Source organism: Microcaecilia unicolor, chromosome 9, assembly GCF_901765095.1.
Source record: "Microcaecilia unicolor chromosome 9, aMicUni1.1, whole genome shotgun sequence".
NCBI classification, from domain to species: Eukaryota; Metazoa; Chordata; class Amphibia; order Gymnophiona; family Siphonopidae; genus Microcaecilia; species Microcaecilia unicolor.
This window is the reverse complement of record NC_044039.1, coordinates 33,084,913-33,104,570: the sequence shown is the minus strand read 5'-3', so window position 1 is coordinate 33,104,570 and position 19,658 is coordinate 33,084,913. Positions and strand designations below refer to the sequence as shown.

The 19,658-nt window shown below is 46.9% G+C and overlaps 1 protein-coding gene across 2 annotated transcripts in view; it reads right to left on the bottom strand.

The window, feature by feature from the left end:
• LOC115477957 (cystine/glutamate transporter-like) overlaps positions 1–19,658 on the bottom strand; it is a 58,538-nt gene that overhangs the window by 19,574 nt on the left and 19,306 nt on the right. For both annotated transcript variants that reach the window (XM_030215116.1, XM_030215117.1), the window contains exons 5-8: positions 14,340–14,465; positions 8,313–8,412; positions 5,775–5,819; positions 1,266–1,389 (exon numbers count right to left, since the gene is read on the bottom strand). In XM_030215116.1, coding sequence (XP_030070976.1) covers positions 1,266–1,389; positions 5,775–5,819; positions 8,313–8,412; positions 14,340–14,465 — 395 coding nt within the window. The remainder of the gene's footprint in view (positions 1–1,265; positions 1,390–5,774; positions 5,820–8,312; positions 8,413–14,339; positions 14,466–19,658) is intronic.

Sequence of the window (19,658 nt, the reverse complement as noted above, 5' to 3'; positions counted from 1 at the left end):
CTTGATGTTCACAGTTTTGTCTTTGCTTTTAAATACCCAAGAGAGGAAACCAAATACAAATGATGAATTTATCCAGTCATCCATCATGTGAATGAGTATCAGTACAAGTAATACAGGTGGGGCCAGCTTACTTGATGTGTGTGCTTTTTAAGGCCATTGGTTATACTAGAGCTTAGAAGTATATAAGATTGCTAGAGATAGGGTAAATACTTATCCATCAAACCTGTTTCATAAGCTACTTCATTTTCCAAGGAATCCTGGAATATGTTTTTCCACTTGTCTTTTGCGACCATTTTTATGCATTTTACTTCCAGACTCAAAGCAACAAAAGACGAACATTTTGGAAGGGAATGTAGATATAGCTTCTTTCCCCTTTTCTCCTGGAATGGACCTGATGTGTACCTACAGCAATCCCAATCAACTTTATGAAAATAAAAATAACCTATACCAGTGGCGTAGCCACAGGTGGGCTTGGGTGGGCGAGGGCCCACCCATTTATGGCTGAGGCCCACCCAACAGTAGCACATGTTTAGTGGTGACTGGTGGAAATCCCAAGCTCCACCAGCTGAAGATTGCCCCCTGATGGTAATGAAAACGCTACTCTCCACATCACCGGCACCTGCGCATGCTCAGTTTTCAGTGCATTCCTGCTGCCAAGGTGGAAAGAAGCGTTTTCCCACCAGTAGAGATTTTTTTTTTGGGGGGGGGGGGGGGGAGAACACTTGGTGCCCACCCAATTCTTGCCTAGGCCCACCCAAAATCTGTTGTCTGGCTACGCCCCATACAAGTACACTGCCACACATCACACAGTCAACTACATACTTCAAGATAAATTTTCAATATGCTTCTCAATAGCAACAGTAAACACATCTTTTTAAGCCTGGACAGAATTCCCTTTGAGCACAAGCTAGTAGGATATATTGTGTCTGAGTATCAGTTTGCAAATGTAGCTAAAATGATCTGTGTTCCCTTACACATTTGTGACATGAAATGTAATTTCTACTACACAGAAGTTTAATCTAGAAGAAAACCTTCAAAACAGCCTTTCCTCACCCCAAATGGCTTCTTTTCTATGTAGCCAAATGAATAAACATTCTGAAAGTACTCACATATGTTTATGTGGCTAAAAATCCACTTATCTAGATATGCCTGACTTAGGTCGGTTATTCTATTTTTAACCACATACAAGGCCCCAAGTGTTTGAAAATTTACCTCTATAAATGCAAACACAGTTGCATATAAATCATTAATATACTCTGACTCACCACAGCTACAGCTTCTGATGCCAAGACTTCCTCTGCTGTCAGGATGGTGTAGTAGGAGATGTTGGTAAGAATGTAGCCTATGGTAACAGCAATCAAGGATACTATCACAGTTATTGGGATGGTCCTACAAAAGAAGAAAAAAGTCCTAGAAATGGAAAGAGCATCTTTTGTCCTGAATTTGCCAATGTAAGAGTATAGTTATCAACCTGGGCTACTGTTAAGATGTGTCATTTTGCCACAACTCATGCCATTTTAGCACAAGTCCCATTTTATGCAAGGAGACCTGGAGGGGCATAATGCAATGGCACCGGCCAAATAGCTGGCCGACCATCTTCGGGGCCGGCGCCGTAAGTGGACAGAGCCAACCGTATTTTCGAAAAAGATGGCCGGATATCTTTTTCTTCGCTAATACGGTTGGGCCCGGCCAAATGACAGAGTTCGCCGAGTTTGAGATGGCCGGCATCGGTTTTCGGCCATAATGGAAAATAATGCCAGCCATCTCAAACCCGGCGAAACCCAAGGCATTTGGTCGTGGGAGGAGCCAGCATTTGTAGTGCACTGGCCCCCTCACATGCCAGGACACCAACCGGACACCCTAGGGGGCACTTCTAAAAAATAAAAATAGCTCCCAGGTGCATAGCTCCCTTCCCTTGGTTGTTTAGCCCCCCAATCCCCCCCCCCCCAAAAAAAACATACTCCTCACAACTCTACACCATTACCATAGCCCTAAGGGGTGAAGGGGGGCACCTACATGTGGGTACAGTGGGTTTGGGGTGGGCTTTGGAGGGTTCCCATTTACCACCACAAGTGTAACAGGTAGGGGGCGATGGGCCTGGGTCCACCTGTCTGAAGTGCACTGCACCCACTAAAAACTGCTCCAGGGACCTGCATACTGCTGTCATGGAGCTGGGTATGACTTTTCAGGCTGGCATAGAGGCTGGCAAAAAAATGTTTTTTATTTTTTTGGGTTGGAGGGGGTTGGTGACCACTGGGGGAGTAAGGGGAGGTCATCCCCGATTCCCTCCGGTGGTCATTTGGTCAGTTGGGGCCCCTTTTTGAAGCTTGGTCGTGAAACAAAAAGGGATCAAGTAAAGCCGTCGAAATGCTTGTCAAGCCTGGCTTTTTTTTCCCCATTATCAGGCGAAGCCGGCCATCTCGTGAGCACGCCCCCATCGCGCCTTCACTACCTTACCGACATGCCCCCTTGATGTTTCACCGGCTCCGCGACGGAAAGCAGTTGAACCCGGCGAAAATCAGCTTTCAATTATACCGATTTGGCTGGGTTCAGGAGATTGCCAGCCATCTCCTGATTTGTGTCAGAAGATGGCTGGCAATCACTTTTGAAAATGAGCTGGCTAGCTGCTACTAACTGGGATTAACAGTAAAACAACATGTCTTAATGGTGGTACATGTTGATAACTACCCCTTAATGAAAGAAAAGAGAAATGTCTCTAGAAATCAAAATCACTGTTATTCTATATAATAATTCTCACCTCCAACGTTCTAATGTGCCTGGGACTGTGGCTCCCTTGGAGGTGGTCTGCTAGGCAGTTTAGAATGCACTGACGTCAGTGATGTCACTGACAGCTGATTCCAAGGCAAGGGGAGGAGTAGGGAAACACACGGAGCGTGTTTCCCTACTCCTCCCCCTGCCTGGAAAACAGCTGTCAGTGACCCCCCCCCCCCCTCGGCACAACACCCAAGCCCCTGCCCTGCAAAACCGCGAGCCAGGCAGGGGGAGGAGTAGGGAAACGCGGAGCGTGTTTCCCTACTCCTCCCCCTGCCTACCAATCAGCTCTCAGTGCCCCCCCTCGGCGCAACACCCAAACCCCTACCCCCCCCTCGACACATCACCCAAGACCCTCTCCCTGGCGCATCACCAAAGCCCCTACCCCCCCCTCTCGGGTACATCAACTCCCTCACCACCCGCAGCCACCAATACTAACGCTGTCCGGCCGCTGCTGCTTCTCCTGTGGAGCAGCAGCGGCCGGTACAAAAAGAAAAAAGCCAAAAAAAGATTTTAACCTGAAACGTGGCTCCGTAGACAGCCATCTGGCATTGGCTGTCGTCACTGCAGCCGCTCCTCCTCTCCCCTCCACGTCACTGCCCCTGCAGGAAGACCTCGGAGGAGCGCAGCGACGTCAGAGGGGAGAGGAGGAATGGCTGCAGAGATGACAGCCAATGCCAGATGGCTGTCTACGGAGTCGTGTTTCAGGTTTAAAATCTTTTTTTGGCTTTTTTCTTTTTGTACCAGCCGCTGCTGCTCAACAGGAGATGCAGCAGCGGCCGGACAGCGTTAGTATTGGCGGCTGCGGGTGGAGAGGGGGTTGATGTACCCGGGGGGGTAGGGGCTTGGGTGATGCGCTGGGGGGGTAGGGGTTTGGGGGATGCGCCAAGGGGGGAGGGGAGGGTCGCTGGACATGGGTGGCTGGAGGGGGGCAGGGAGAGGGGAGGGTCGCTGGATATGGGTGGCTGCAGGGGGAGAGGAGGGTCGCTGGACATGGATGGCTGCGGGGGGGAGCAGGGAAGAGGGAGGTGGGGAGGGGGTCCTGAGACCAGATGGGTGGCCGCAGGGGAGACAGAAGGGACGCTGCAGGGGGAGCAGTGGGAGAGGAGGGTCGCTGGACATGGGTGGCTGCAGGGGGGCAGGGGAGAGAGGTGGGTCGCTGGACATGGGTGGCTACAGGGGGGCAGGGGACAGGAGGGTCACTGGACATGGGTAGCTGCAGGGGGAGAGGAGGGTTGCTGGACATGGGTGGCTGCAGGGGGGCAGGGGGAGAGGAGGGTCGCTGGACATGGGTGGCTGCAGGGGGGCAGGGGAGAGAGGTGGGTCGCTGGACATGGGTGGCTACAGGGGGGCAAGGGGGAAAGGAGAGGAGGGTCGTTGGACATGGGTGGCTGCAGAGGGGCAGGGGAGAGGAGGGTTGCTGGACATGGGTAGCTGCAGGGGGAGAGGAGGGTTGCTGGACATGGGTGGCTGCAGGGGGGGCAGGGGGAGAGGAGTCGCTGGACATGGGTGGCTGCAGGGTGAGCAGGGGAGAGAGGAGGGCCGCTGCACATGCATGGCTGCAGGGGCAGAAGAGGGTTGGTGGGGAGGGGGTCCTGAGACCAGATGGGTGGCTGCAGGGGGGGGGGGGGCAGGGGAGATAGGAAGGATGCTGCGGGGGGGGGGGGGGGATTACCTTGCTAGCGCCCGTTTCATTGCCTACTGAAACGGGCCTTTTATACTAGTATGTAATAAAAGTAAGCCAAGTAAAGGGCAGTCAAGCCATTGTGACATCACTATTGAGGTTGGCTCTTAGGCATTGGTAGAATGAAGTATTATGACATCATAATATCAGCTCTGTTATCCAAGACTGAAACTCTTCACACTAAGGGGCAAAGCTGTCAATATAGGCTACCATTAAGGCAGGTAATTTTACCACTAACTCATGCTATCTTAGCACAGGTCCTATTTTATGCAATGAGAACTAGTTACTAATAACTGTGGTTAACAGTAAAATAACACATCTTAACGGTAGCCCACATTGATGACTTCCCCCCTCAGTGAAGAGGACTTTAAACTAGGTTTATCTGGGGATTGCACAGTTAAGCTGAACATGTAATAACTGAAAGGAAGTTTCAGGAGTGGAAGGAGGTATATAACAGTATTTTAGAAAGGATATTCAAATTGATTAATAAATGTCCAAGTCAGGACATCTGAAGTTCTGCCGACACAGAGCCTGTTCTAGAGTACATGGTGCAATGGACATTCATGTGCCAGTGACATGTAGCATGAACGTCCATTTTAGAAAAATAGATGCCTAAAATATCAGTAGGGCAACACAGGAACATAAATGGTCTGTGCCAACAAATGAACTCATATTATCAAACGGCAACATAGACGTTTATGTGCTGGAACACAAATGGTTGTCAGCCATTTTAGAAACGTAGATGTCTACTTCTCCAAAAGCTGTCACAGAGCCCAGTATCCCTTGCCAGTTTCCCTTTCAGGAAGGACACCAACCACTGGGGTAAGAAGTAGATCACATCCCCTAATCCCTCCAGTGCTGTGCTGCTCAATAGGAGCACTGTTCTGAAACCTGGACATCCCAGATAGCAGGTCTAACTCCTGACATCCATCATTTTTTTATATAGATGCTCATTCCCCTTCTGAAATAGAGAATAAATGTCTATTTTTGAACCGCTAGTCCTGCCCAACACATGCCCTGATCTTGCTCCTTTGCCATTAGGACTTTCTTCAGTTTCAAAATCCATAGCCTAGCTTTCTAAAATGAACTTCGATGTCTATGCATGATAGACATCTGAGTGCTGATTTATGGATGTCCAAAAAGCAAGTGGTGCTTCTAAAATAAACATCATAGAGTCTTGTTTTAGCAGATGGAGACATTGAAGCTGTAGTATACTTACAAGTACCAGAAGTAAATACCAGTATAATATAATATCATATGGAAAAATTCTTAGCTCCTTCAATGTATATGACTCTGAGCTGGTTTTGAACAGACTCACCTTTCAGGGTTTACAATCTCCTCTGTTACAAAGTTTACATAGAACCTGAAATGAGAAATGGGATTAATCAAGGCCTGGAACTGTGGGCCAAGGAATTAATCATTACAGCAGAAAAACAGAAGCCATACTGGTCAGCGGTGGGGTGAGAAGGATGACAGAGGGCTGAATCCTAGAAGAGAAGGTGGTGATTTAAGGCAGAGAGATGGGAAAGGGGCAGGGGTTATTTCTTGAGAATCAAAAAGGCGCAGAGGGACTCCCAGATCTTGGGTACTTTCAGAATTTGGTACCCTAGGCATGCACTTATGTTGTCTATGTCTAAATCTGGCCCTGAGGCCAGGTGGTATATGTCAGACTGTGGAGTAGGTGGGATGGAGGGTGTGTTGGAATGGAGCAGAAGAGGCACCATTGTGGGGGAGAGATAGGGGGAGACGATGGAGAGAAAGACACGGGGGAGGTTTTGTCTTCATTTCTGTTGGCTACACTGCACTTAAACAAAGGCTTAGTTCTCAATGGTGGCAGATGGGTACAGTAAATTCAATATAATGATTCAAGATTAGAGCAGCAATTCTAGAAATTGACACCTCATTTTAAGTTCTCGAAACTAAAATTAGTAAGAACTAAATTGCAAAAACGGAAGGTAAAAGCCTCAAAGAAGTCCAGATGTTGCCATCCTTAGGAGCTAAAGCACTTTATCATAGACATAAAAACCTTCCTTTTGCTTTCACCTGTTCATTGAAAACTCAATATAAGGCTTTAAATATTTTTAATAAAAAAGGTAACGACTCTGCTGTTGCAGTATTGATGTCATAGAACCTTCTTCAGAAATTCTCCATAGTAAACCCATGGTCACGAGTTTTCCTTCCATTTTTGTAAGTTAGCTTCTATTGATATTGGTTTTGAGAACATATGTATTGATTAAGCTGGACATTATTTTCTTATGTTCTCACCCTAAATACTTAGTGTCAATTCTATAAGGGCCTAAGGGTGTGTCTAGCCATTATCTTAGTTCAAAGCCATATTGGTGCACCAAAATTAAGTGCACCTACTTAAGACAGGTCAATAGCTGGCATAAGTGGGTGTGCCTAAGTGACCATGTAATCAATGTATGATAGTATTCTGTAAGTGGCATATGTCAGTTGGTAGCAACCAAACCACAGAAGTGGAGAGAAGAACACGCAAAGTCACAGGAACAGGAGAGTGGGAACAGAATCCGTTTGCGCTGAGAAGCCATCCTCTACACCATACCTAACAAAGCTCTTTTTAAAGACCACAACGTTTTTAAAGATTTACTTCTGAGGACTTTGTCCGCAATCATTTGTTTTATACACGTTTACACTTTTATACACTTTTAGTGCTGAACCATGGTATTGTGTTGAGTCTTCTTTTAATAAATTTCATTTCTATATTGAACATTCTTGGTCTGTTCCATGAAAAGCCCGATTCTGTTCGCACTCTCCTCCTGTTCATATGTCAGTTGGTGACACACCCATGCTTCATCTACGTGTTGACCCCCTGACCGTTGTATGCTAAATGATCTAGCCAATATTGACAGGTAAACACTACTATGCTATAAATAGAATTGCCTTTTTTGTCTTCAGACCCATTAAAGCAGGAGTCTTCAAATCTGGTCCTCAAGGTCCACAATCCAGCCTGGTTTTTAGAATTTCCACAATGAATATGTATGAGATCCATTTGCATTTACTGCTTCCATTGCATGCAAATAGATCCCATACATATTGACTGGGGGAAATCCTGAAAAGCAGGCTGGGTTGTGGACCCCGAGGACTGGATTTGAGGGCCCCTGCGGGAGGGGGGCCAGGGTGAAATCTGCGGGGGCCCAGGCCCCTGTGGCCCCACAAAGTTACGCCCCTGCTGTCAACATGGGATTAAGCTCTCATTCACCAAATCTCTCTGGTACATTGCTTAGAAGCTGGGCCTGTGGATGATCTCAGCGTGGAGGACTTTACCTCCCCTAAGGTGGACCAAAATAAGAGGTTTCATTTAACTTCCAGTGATTGAGATCTTCAAATAGCAATAGTAATGTTCAGAATTAAAATGCCAGTTGTCTGAGTGACCATCACCTCTGAATGCACAGAGAAGAAAGTACTTGGCAGAGTTTAAAAAGGGGTTAGACGGTTTCCTAAAGGACAAGTCCATAAACCGCTACTAAATGGACTTGGGAAAAATCCACAATTCCAGGAATAACATGTATAGAATGTTTGTACGTTTGGGAAGCTTGCCAGGTGCCCTTGGCCTGGATTGGCCGCTGTCGTGGACAGGATGCTGGGCTCGATGGACCCTTGGTCTTTTCCCAGTGTGGCATTACTTATGTACTTATGATCAGAGTTCCTAAGACTAAGTCTCTGAAGCTCTCTACACATTAAATATAAAAAATGAATGCCATCATTAGTTAGTTTTGCATGATAGGCAAGATGATCATATAGAAAATTTACTTCATTAGCATTGTGGGCTCCTAACGATATCTATCTCCAATAAGAAAGGATACAAACAGAGTGGGAACAAGATGGAGTAACTTACCAACCACCATAGGCAAACATCCCTGAGTAGAAAGCCAATGGAAGTCTGTCCAGAGACAACAAGCTGCTGTCAAAAGCATCCTGGAAATTTTCAATCTGACCTAAAGCAAAAGAGTAGAATATCCAAAACCGAAAGCTTACACACACCACCATCCACTGCTGTCAACATGCCAAGTTACACACAGCTGCAAATTTACAGAGCCAGCACAAGAATTTGATAACTGCAGGGTTTAGGAACCACATCCCCAGGTTGTACATTAGTTTTACACGGCTGACAATACCAAAAGGTCAAGGGCAGGAAGGAAATTCAGAGGCCTGTTAAACAAAAAGGAAGTTGTACACTTGTTAGACAAAAGTCTGGAGATTTCTTCTCAACAGGTTCTTTGTATACCACTGAAAATCTGAGTATTTATAATTTAATTTATTTCTAATCTGCCTTTACCATGATAGGTTCAAAGAAGATTACAATATAAACTCAGTAACATATCATTTTAAACACATTCGTGTGTAGCTGCTGCCACTCACAAACGTGGTGAGGTAGTAGCCTAGTGGAGGAGGAGGAGGAGTAGCCTAGTGGTTAGTGCAGCAGACTTTGATCCTGGGGAACTGAGTTCGATTCCCACTGCAGCTCCTTGTGACTCTGGGCAAGTCACTTAACCCTCAGGTTTCTACATGGAATGTTGGTAGTGGAGGAGTAGCCTAGGTTAGTGCAGTGGACTTTGATCCTGGGGAACTGAGTTCTTCCCCCTGCAGCTCCTTGTGACTCTGGGCAAGTCACTTAACCCTCCATTGCCCCTGGTACAAAATAAGTACCTGAATATATGTAACCGCTTTGAATGTAGTTGCAAAACCTCAGAAAGGCGGTATATCAAGTCCCATTTCCCTTTCCTAGATAGGGAGGGAGCTGCTGGGCCATGGACAGATCGGGGAAGGAGGAGGAGCAAAAGGAGCCAGGTGGCCACCCTAGAAGTGTTGGGTGGCCAGACAGGGTGGGCCTGAGCCAAGAATGGGTGGGCCTGTGCACACCCAGTCCCACCCCCAGGCATGCCACTGATCTAAAGTATTCTTTTATCCTAATCCTTTTCAGAATATTCCAGCTTTTCTTTTTTTCCCCAGTGATGATATGAATAGCCTTAGTCTACTGTGGTACCAAACTACATCATATCAAGAGCAGTCAGACCAAAGGTCTATGTTTAACTCTTCATATTTGAACATCAGAGAACAAAGTTACCGGTATACAGCTCTTATCAAAACACCCATTACATGAAATACCAAAACGCTTGTGTCACATGGCCCACCAATATCAAATTTATGTCTAAATGTTTGAGTTTTTTATAGGTTTTAATTAGAGAAGTGTTTTGTTTTCATAATATTTTTAGGTCACAACTGGACATCAACACAGAAGCAATAAGAAACAAGCCAAGAGATGGGGCTGAAATTCTTAAGCCTGCCCTGAGCTGGTTCCTGCTGGGCCAGTCAGGAAACGGAAACTACAATTACTAGAAATACAAGATATAGCATAAGTACATAAGCACTGCCACGCTGGGAAAAGACCAAAGGTCCATCAAGCCCAGCACTCCGTCTCCGACAGCGGCCAATCCAGGCCCCAAGAACCTGGCAAAATCCCAAAATTTAATAACGATCAATGGACTTTTCCTTCAGGAATCTGTCCAGATCCCCTTTAAACTCAGCAAGGCCAGCTGCCCAGTGGCGTTCCTAGGGGGGCTGACACCCGGGACAGATTGCCGTTGCGCTTCGCCCCCTGGGTGCAGCACCCCCCCCCCCCCCCGGATGCAGCGCGACCCCCCCCTGGTGAAAGGACCCCCCTGTGAAAGACCCCCCCCGGGTGCACACCGCTGGGGGGGGGGGTGCCGCGTGCGCCTGTTCTTCGTTCGTTCCATGCTCCCTCTGCCCCGGAACAAGAAGTAACCTGTTCCGGGGCAGAGGGAGCATGGAACGAACGAAGAACAGGTGCGCGCAGCACCCCCCCCCCCCCCCAGCGGCAGCGTGCACCTGGGGCGGACTGCACCCCCCCCCCTAGGAACGCCACTGCAGCTGCCGTCACTACCTTCTCCGGCAATGAGTTCCAGAGTCTAACCACGCGCTGAGTAAAGAAAAACTTTCTCCAATCTGTTTTAAACCTACCACATTCTAATTTCATCTTGTGTCCCTTAGTTCTATTATTGTTAGAAAGCGTAAACAAACGCTTCACATCTGTCCGCTCTACCCCACTCAAAATTTTGTAGACCTCTATCATATCACCCCTCAGCCGCCTTTTCTCCAGGCTAAAGAGTCCTAGCCTTCTTAACCTCTCCTCATAAGGTAGTCGTCCCATCCCTTTTATCATTTTCATCGCCCTTCTCTGCACCTTCTCCAATTCCTTTATATCTTTTTTGAGATGAGGCGACCAGAACTGAACACAATACTCCAGGTGCGGTCGCACCATGGAGCGATATAACGGCATTATAACATCCTCATGCTTGTTTTCCATCCCTTTTCTAATAATACTCAACATTCTGTTTGCCTTCTTGGCCGCCGCAGCACATTGAGCGGAAGATTTCAGCCAGTTAAAGGCAGAATAGTTCCTCCTAGAAGGTGGCTATCTTCAAACTCAAAGATCATAGGTTCCAGGCTGGCTTATGCATGATAGCTATTAACACTGGAAAGAAACCTGACATTCTGGGGTGTTGCCTGTCCATTAGACTCAAATTTAGCTTTTTTCTTTAAGTGACTGAGTCAGTCATTCAGTGCCTTTACTTTGGATGGTTCATTCTATCACAGATTTCCTAGCAGGGACTCGTGAGGCTAGAACAAAACAAAAACTAGAATTGCTCGTGGTAAGTCTTAATGTCATTGTAGCTCCAAGAAGGGCATCTAGTACAAAAGGGCAAAACAAGGATTACTGAAAGCCAAAAAACAATCAGGAAAGAGAAACCAGGATTACCAGAAATACAAGACACAACTATAGATGGATTGACAATAGTAGACTCTCAAGAGGTAGAATATATCTTCCTGGAAGGTCTAACCTGAAGGTCGCCAGTTCAAGGCTGGCTGGTGCCTGAGAGCTTTTAAAATGGGGGGGGGGGGGGGGGGGGGGGGGAGGCTGAAATTTAACACCTGTGGAAAGAAACCTGTCATTTTGGTGTTTATTCCTGTCATTCTCCATACCATTTCAAACAAATAGACATCCCTAGTTTTAATATATCTCTCCCCTTAATCTGTCTCTCAATTCTGTCCACCACATTCTCTTTTATATGAGTCAAGATCTGCATGGTTTGCACAGAATCCATAGAGTGGGATGAATTATTGACTTGTGTCATACCATTTTCCTGAATGGGGCAACATTTTGTTAAAACCACGTGAATGCACTAACATGTAGTCCAGTTATATCCCATCTTCCAGGATTTTCCAGTTATATCTTACACAAAGGGGGGGAAAAAAAACTATAGCGGAACAGCTAGTGGGACAAAGATATGGTAAAAGTAGTGAACCACCACATGTAGATGAAGGAATTGGCTCACAGGAAGATTGTATTATATTAAACACATTCATGTGTAGCTGCTGCCACTCACAAACGTGGTGAGGTAGTAGCCTAGTGGAGGAGGAGGAGCCTAGTGGTTAGTGCAGTGGACTCTCTCTTGTCATCCCCTTTCTCCTCCACTGTTAACTCCAGACTTCGTTCCTTTTCCCTCATGGCACCTTATGCCTCGAATAGACTTTCTGAGCCTGTACGTCTAGCTCCCTCTCTACCTGTTTTCAAATCTATGCTGAAAACCCACCTTTTCACCACTGCTTTTGGCTCCTAGCCACTACTCAATTGCCCTCCCCTCGTTCCTTCTCACCCAGTACTTCCCTCACCCTTAATTGTCTTGTCTGTCTGTATTTTTAGATTGTAAGCTCTATTGAGCAGGGACTGTCTCTCTGTGTCAGGTGTTCAGCGCTGCATGTATCTGGTAGTGCTATACAAATGCTAATAATAATAACAGTGGCGTACCAAGGGGGGGTGGTGGGGGCGGTCCGCCCCGGGTGCACGCCGCTAGGGGGGTGCCGCGCATCGGTCAGCTTCGTTCGTTTCCATGCTCCCTCTGCCCCGGAACAGGAAGTAACCTGTTCCGGGGCAGAGGGAGCATGGAAACGAATGAAGCTGACCGGCAAGCGGCACCCCCCCCCCCAGCGGCGTGCACCCGGGTGGGGTTCTTTCGCCGGGGTGGGGGGGGGTGTCCTTTCACCGGGGGGGGTTGCGCTGCACCCGGGGGCGGGGCACATTGGCGATCCGCCCCGGGTGTCAGCCCCCCTAGGAACGCCACTGAATAATAATAATTAAAGGTTCCTTTTCTCTTATGCAATTTCTGCTTTAGAATTTACCTTCTCATTGATCTTGATGTTATACAGAACAAAAAAGGGCATAAGCTTTTATCAACTTGTCCAAAATAAACATCTATGTACTGTGCACTTGTACCTTCTGTTTCTCTCTTCCTTGCTCTTCTTTCTTTCCTTGATGATGTCTCTTTCACCTATCATCACTTCGCCTTTTTATCTCATTCTGCATATACTATGTACTTCCTCCTTTCTATACGCCCTCTCACCCATAAGACAGATTTCTAGTCACAGCCGTTGCCTTGATTTTCTCTCCTCTCATGCCATCCTCGATCCGCTTCAATTCCGGCTTTCGCCCCCTACACTCGACAGAAACGGCACTATCTAAGGTCTGCAATGACCTGTTCCTTGCCAAATCCAAAGGTCACTACTCCATCCTCATCCTCCTCGACCTATCTGCCGCTTTTGACACTGTCAATCACAACTTACTTCTCGCCACACTGTCCTCTTTTGGGTTCCAGGGCTCTGTCCTCTCCTGGTTCTCCTCTTATCTCTCCCACCGCACCTTCAGAGTACACTCTCATGACTCTTCCTCCACCCCCATCCCTCTCTCTGTTGGAGTTCCTCAAGGATCTGTACATGGACCCCTTCTTTTTTCAATCTACACCTCTTCCCTGGGCTCGCTGATCTCATCTCATGGTTTCCAGTACCATCTTTATGCTGATGACACCCAGCTTTACCTCTCCACACCTGACATCACTACGGAAACCCAGGCCAAAGTATCGGCCTGCTTGTCCAACCACCTCCTGAAGCTGAACATGGCCAAGACCGAACTTATTGTCTTCCCACCCAAACCCTCTTCTCCTCTCCCTCCACTCTCTATCTCAGTTGACAAAACCCTCATCGTCCCCGTCTCATCTGCCCGCAACCTTGGTGTCACCTTTGACTCCTCCCTCTCCTTCTCTGCACATATCCAGCAGATAGCCAAGACCTGTCGCTTCTTCCTTTACAACATTAGCAAAATTCGCCCTTTCCTCTCTGAGCACACCACCCAAACTCTCATCCACTCTCTCATTACCTCTCGCCTCGACTACTGCAACCTACTCCTCACTGGCCTCCCACTTTGCCACCTATCCCCCCTTCAGTCCGTTCAGAACTCTGCTGCACGTCTTATCTTCCGCCTGGACTGTTATACTCACATCTTCCCTCTCCTCAAATCACTTCACTGGCTTCCGATCAGGTACCGCATACAGTTCAAGCTTCTCCTCCTAACCTACAAATGCACTCGATCTGCAGCCCCTCCCTACCTCTCTACCCTCATCTGCCCTTACATTCCTACCCGTAACCTCCGCTCTCAAGGCAAATCCCTCCTTTCAGTACCCTTCTCCACCACCGCCAACTCCAGGCTCCGCCCTTTCTGCCTCGCCTCACCCCATGCTTGGAATAATCTCCCTGAGCCCATACGCCAGGCCCCTTCCCTGCCCATCTTCAAATCCCTGCTAAAAGCCCATCTCTTCAATGTCGCCTTCGGCACCTAACCACTATTCAAGAAATCCAGACTACCCCAAACTTGTCATTTCGTCCTTTAGATTGTAGCTCCTTTGAGCAGGGACTGCCCCCCCCTTTTTTGTTAAATTGTACAGCGCTGCGTAACTCTAGTAGCGCTATAGAAATGTCAAGTAGTAGTAGTAGTAGTAGTAGTTTTTCTTACCTGCACCCAGAGCCATCATCCCAGGGACAATAATCAATGCAATTGCTATCATTTTGAGTACAGCAAAAGCAGTCTGGATATTTGCAGACCAGCTGACACTCCAACAATTTAAGGCAATTATTAACGCTGGGGGAAGGAATCAGAAACAAAATTTATCTTGCGTAAGTATTTTTACCATACTCATATTCATGCAGGAATAAACTCATTATAGTCAAATAACAAATGGCTAATGCCTTAGCTTCAGGTCTCCCCAGAGCAGTCTTCATGACCCAACATCTAATTGGTTTTCAGTGGGCCTGATGCTGAGACGCAACACATTTGTTTAACATTAACCAGCTAATTTATCCCATTAACTTCCAATTAAACAAACCAGCTGTTAAACCAGTCATCTGAATATCTAGTTAAAAGTTAACCGGATAACTTTAACTCAGGTATTCTTATGACCAGACTAAACTGGTTAATTTTAACCGGACGGATAACCCCAAATATCAGCACTATCGGTTAAAGGTTTTACAGTGATCCCAGCCCCTGCCATAATTTAACCAGTTAACCTTAGCTGTCTAGACAAAAAATGAACTTGTCTTTGGGAGTGGAAAATTCAAGACTGGTCTGAGTAAATTCCAAAGTTACCCAGAGAAATTATCTGAATATTGACCTCAATGAATATGATTAATCTGCATCTTGGGGGAATGAAGGTAGCCTGGAGTTGTAGATTTAGGCTAGAGCCATATACTGCTTGCAGGGGAAGAGGGGAAGCATGGGGGGGGGGGGGGGTGAGGTATTGGGAGGGGGGCTGGAGGGGTTGAGTTAGGTGTATATCAATAAAGCTTGGCATTGCTCCAGAGCTTTGATGTTCAGATACTTTTGGTGTTTTATGATATGTACTATTTCATCTAACGAGTTATTTTAAAGCGTGTGATGTCAGTGATAATGGACATTTAATGTTAACACTCGCTGGAAATAAAAGTTGTAAAGAGGGGAGGGGGGAGTAAAAATGGAAAAAGTGTTTGACGGTGTTGAATATGTTGCTGGAATGTTGATTTGTATATTGATCCATGATGTATGAATACTCCAAGTTGACTTGTAGTGTGCATATCGTCAATAAAACAGTTTAAACCTTAATCTGCATCTACTAGGTTTCCAAAGTATGCCATTTTTTCTCATGGCATATTCACGTGGTGACTCCAGCTGGCTCTAGGGTCACCAGGACAGTCTGAAAAGCCCTTCCTTATTTGGCAACCTGACCTCTAGTTGCAGCAACGCAAGACTTGCGTTGCTGCTACTAGGGGTCAGGTTGCCAAATAAGACTTCTCCTAGCGGTCTGTGAGCCCCATTTTCCTAGAAGGAATTGCCAGGGCAGAAGTAACTGGGGGACAGCTTCTCCCTCCTACCACACACAGAGTGCTCTGGTAGGTGCCAAGGTTTATGTGGGTAATCCAGGACTGAGGAGGACTTTGATTTTTCTAGAGGGATTGAGAATGAGAGAGTGGGTTCATGGGAGGCTTTGATAGTTTTTAAAGGGATTGAGGTGGGTAGTGGGTTCTATGAGGACTTTGATACTTCAAAAAAGAATAGGGAATAAGGGGTAGAGGCTAGATCTGGGGGAGGATCATTTTATTTAAAAGGGATCAGAGGGCCGGGGGCTTTTTTTTTCCTTCTAATTCCTAGCCCATTGAGGTCTCCCAGGGAAAATATTCTATCACCTCAAGGTGATTTTAACTTTCCTTGAACAATGCAGTTTGTAAAGTTTACTGCATGCTGCATAAATCATTTTGCTTAATAAGATGCTTTGCAGCTCCATATTATTTAACTTGTCTTGGGGTCATAACTTATACCAATAGACCCTTTAGATCATGAGCCTTCTGAGGACAGGGAAAAACCAACTATATGTGAATGCAACTTTGTCTTGAGCTACTAATGAAAAGGCAAAAGCTTAATCTAAATAACTATTGCCATGCAAGCCAATGTGTATTCCACAACTTTCACTCATAAGAGGGCAGTATTCACAGGACATGAGCCATTTATCTTCCCTTTATACACATCATGCATTTCCTCAACTCCCATATTTGTACCATAGCTTCTCAGTCTCCAACCTCTTCAACACAGGTCATCAAGTCTAGGAATATTGGTCACTGGAGTCATCTGTCACACGGAAGGGTTTCATCACTTATTACATAACATTTATCATTAGCACCCATGACATAATAAAAGGTATTGAGGAGTATTTTCGATATGACTCCTAAATCCAATTTTGGTCATTTTGGGGAAAATGTCCAAAAATCCAGTCGCAACATGGCCAAACCAGAAAAACATCCCAACTTGTGTTTTGAAAATGGCCATTTGCTAGATATTTTTGTGCTCAGTGCATCTAACGTTTGGGTCAATTTTCCACAAAAAAAGAAATCCAAGGGAAAAATGAACAAAAACAAGCCATTGGGATATAGGAGGAGCCAGCATTCTTCGTAGACTAGCCACACAAACATCCCAGCAGAGCAGTGGGGCACCCTAAGGGGCACTGCAGTGGACTTCACATAAAAGGTCTGAGGTATACATCTCACCGTTACCCCCTTTTATTGTATGCTGAGCCCTCCAAAACCCACCAAAAACCTACTGTACCCAACTGTACACCACTACAATAGCCCTAATGCCTGCACGTGTCACCTATATGTAGGTACAGTAGGTTTTTGGTAGGTTTTGGAGGGCTCACACTCAGTGGTGTACCAAGGGGGGGGCGGTGGGGGTGGTCCGCCCCGGGTGCACACCGCTGGGGGGTGCCACGGCGCACGCCTGCTCAGCGTTGGCTGAGTTCGCGCGTTCGCTGCAGCCTGCAGCTCCCTCTCTGCCCCGGAACAGGTTACTTCCTGTTCCGGGTCAGAGGGAGCTGCAGGCTGCAGCGAACGCGCCAACTCAGCCAACGCTGAGCAGGCGCGCGCTGCGGCACCCCCCACAGCGGTGTGCACCCGGGGGGGGTTTCTTTCGCCAGGGGGGTGCTTTGGCGGGGGGGGGGCGTCCGCGCTGCATCGGGGGGGGGGGGTGCTGCACCCGGGGGGCGGGGCGCCGCCCCGGGTGTCCGCCCCCCTAGGAACGCCACTGCTCACACTTTTCATCACAAGTGTACCAGTTAGAGTGAGATATGGGCCTGGGTCCCCTTCTCTGCAGTCCACTGCACTGACCACTAGGCTACTCCAGAGACCTGCTTGCTGCTCTAATAGGACTGGTCATAACATCTAAAGCTGTCTTATAGCCAGATATATATTGTTTCTTTCACTCTTAGTGGGGTGGGAGAGGGTCAGTGACCACTGGGGGAGTAAGGGGGGTTATACCTTAATCCCTCCAGTAGTCATTTGGTCATTTAGGGCATCTTTTGGAGACAGTATTGATTGACAAATGTCTATCCAAAAACATCTTCATTTTGGTCCTAGATGTTTTTATTTTGTTCTATTATTGCAGAAAACCATCAATTTTTTGGTGCCGCCCATGTCCCACTCAAAACTCGCCTCCAACATGCCCCCTTGAAATCTGGACAAACTGTGTAGCAAAATGTCTAAAATTGGGGTGTTGAAAATCGCAACTTGGATGTTTTTGAGAGAAAAACGTCCTTCTGCCACCTTATGATGTTTTTTGAATTTTGTTTTTTGTTTGTTTGTTTTTTCTACACTCCATACCTGCAATCACCCTGCTGCCCTCTATAATAAGTCTATTCTCAATAGCAAACTATGGACTTTTCCTCCAGGAGTTTGTCCAAACCATTTTTAAACCCAGATAAGCTAACCACTGTTACCTCATCCTCTGGCAACAAGTTCCAGAATTCAAATATTCGTTGAATGAAAAAAATCTTTCCTCCTATTCGTTGTAGCCTATGCGCTGGCTTAGTGCCTTAGATGTCACCTGCTGTCACTGCTCTGATCAGAGAAGCACATACTCAGGAGATTCATTAGTTCATAATAATCAGTGCATTTATTCTATCGAAAAAGGTGCCGGTACTCATATGCCAGGCCACCCTTCAGGGATGGGGCGATCGCTGAGGGACCCAATCCACAATAGACAGACCACCTGCAACCAGTCACAGAATCTATGACAAGGCAGAATTGGTGTGTAGGGCCTGACCTCTTTCATTAAAACTTGTGGATCATGGGTCAATTTTAGCAGACAATGGAAAAGATTCCAGTACTCAGTACCCCCAATTACCCCCTCAAAAAAGCCCTGATAATAATATATATTACACAGCCAGCAGTGGGTGGGGAGCAGCAGGGCAGCCAGGCGGTGCAGGGGGGGAGGAAGCAGAGGGGGGGCAGCGGTGGGGTGGTGGACCAAAATGTGCCCCCCTACCTTGGGCTCTGGCACCCTCCCACCTCGAGGTCTGGCTACGCCCCTGAAGTAGGCTGAGAGTGTATTTTATAAAGACACGAAGGGGCGATATTCACAGCCAGTTAACTAGTTAAGTGGGTCTTTTACTAAGCTGTGTTAGGGCCAACAAGTAGTTAGCACGTGCCAACTCGACACTACCACCTGGGTAGCGCAGGCACCCAGTGCTAATTTCAAAATTAGCGCAAGCTATTTCCTGCAGTAGAAAATATTTTTCTAATTTCTACCGTGGCGGGGGGGGGGGGGGAGGGCATTCCTGGCGATAATCAGCATGTTAGCCACATTAGCACATACTGATTACTGCATAAGTAGCGCGTGAGCCCTTACCACTAGGTCAATGGCTGGCATTAAGTACTCAGGCAGTAAATAGCTGTGTGCTAATTTTAGTGCATGGCCATTTAACGGCCCACAAAAAAAAGCCCATTTTCCCAGTCATGGTAAAAAAATTGGCTAGCGTGTGACAAATTCAGGCATCCAGACTACCGCAGGCCACTTTTTACTGCAGTTTAGTAAAAAGGCCTCTAAGAGATCCTTTTGCTCGGCTAACTGGCACCGAGTGGGTCTCAAGGGAATCTGCAGCAGTACTTACCCAGATAATGCCACTCTAACTTCTCCTCTAACTTCTAAATCCAAAACCAGCTACTGTGTGGGTGGTCTGGGGCAGAGTTAGCATTTAACCAGATACGTGCTAATTTTCACCCCTTAACCAGTTAACCAGCCAAATAGGACCGCAGAAATAGAAGTCCTTTGGTCAGTTTCACTTAAATGGTTACTTTTCCACTGACTACTGCCTGCTGAATATTACCCCCATTGGTGCCTGCAAGTCTTTATAAAATACTAAACATAAACCAAGAAAAAATCATGACTAGATTAAAGCTCAGGAGCAGGTGTCATGTTTGGCACCTACCTAATAAACAACACACGTAATTCATGATGCCAACCATGTTCCACGCA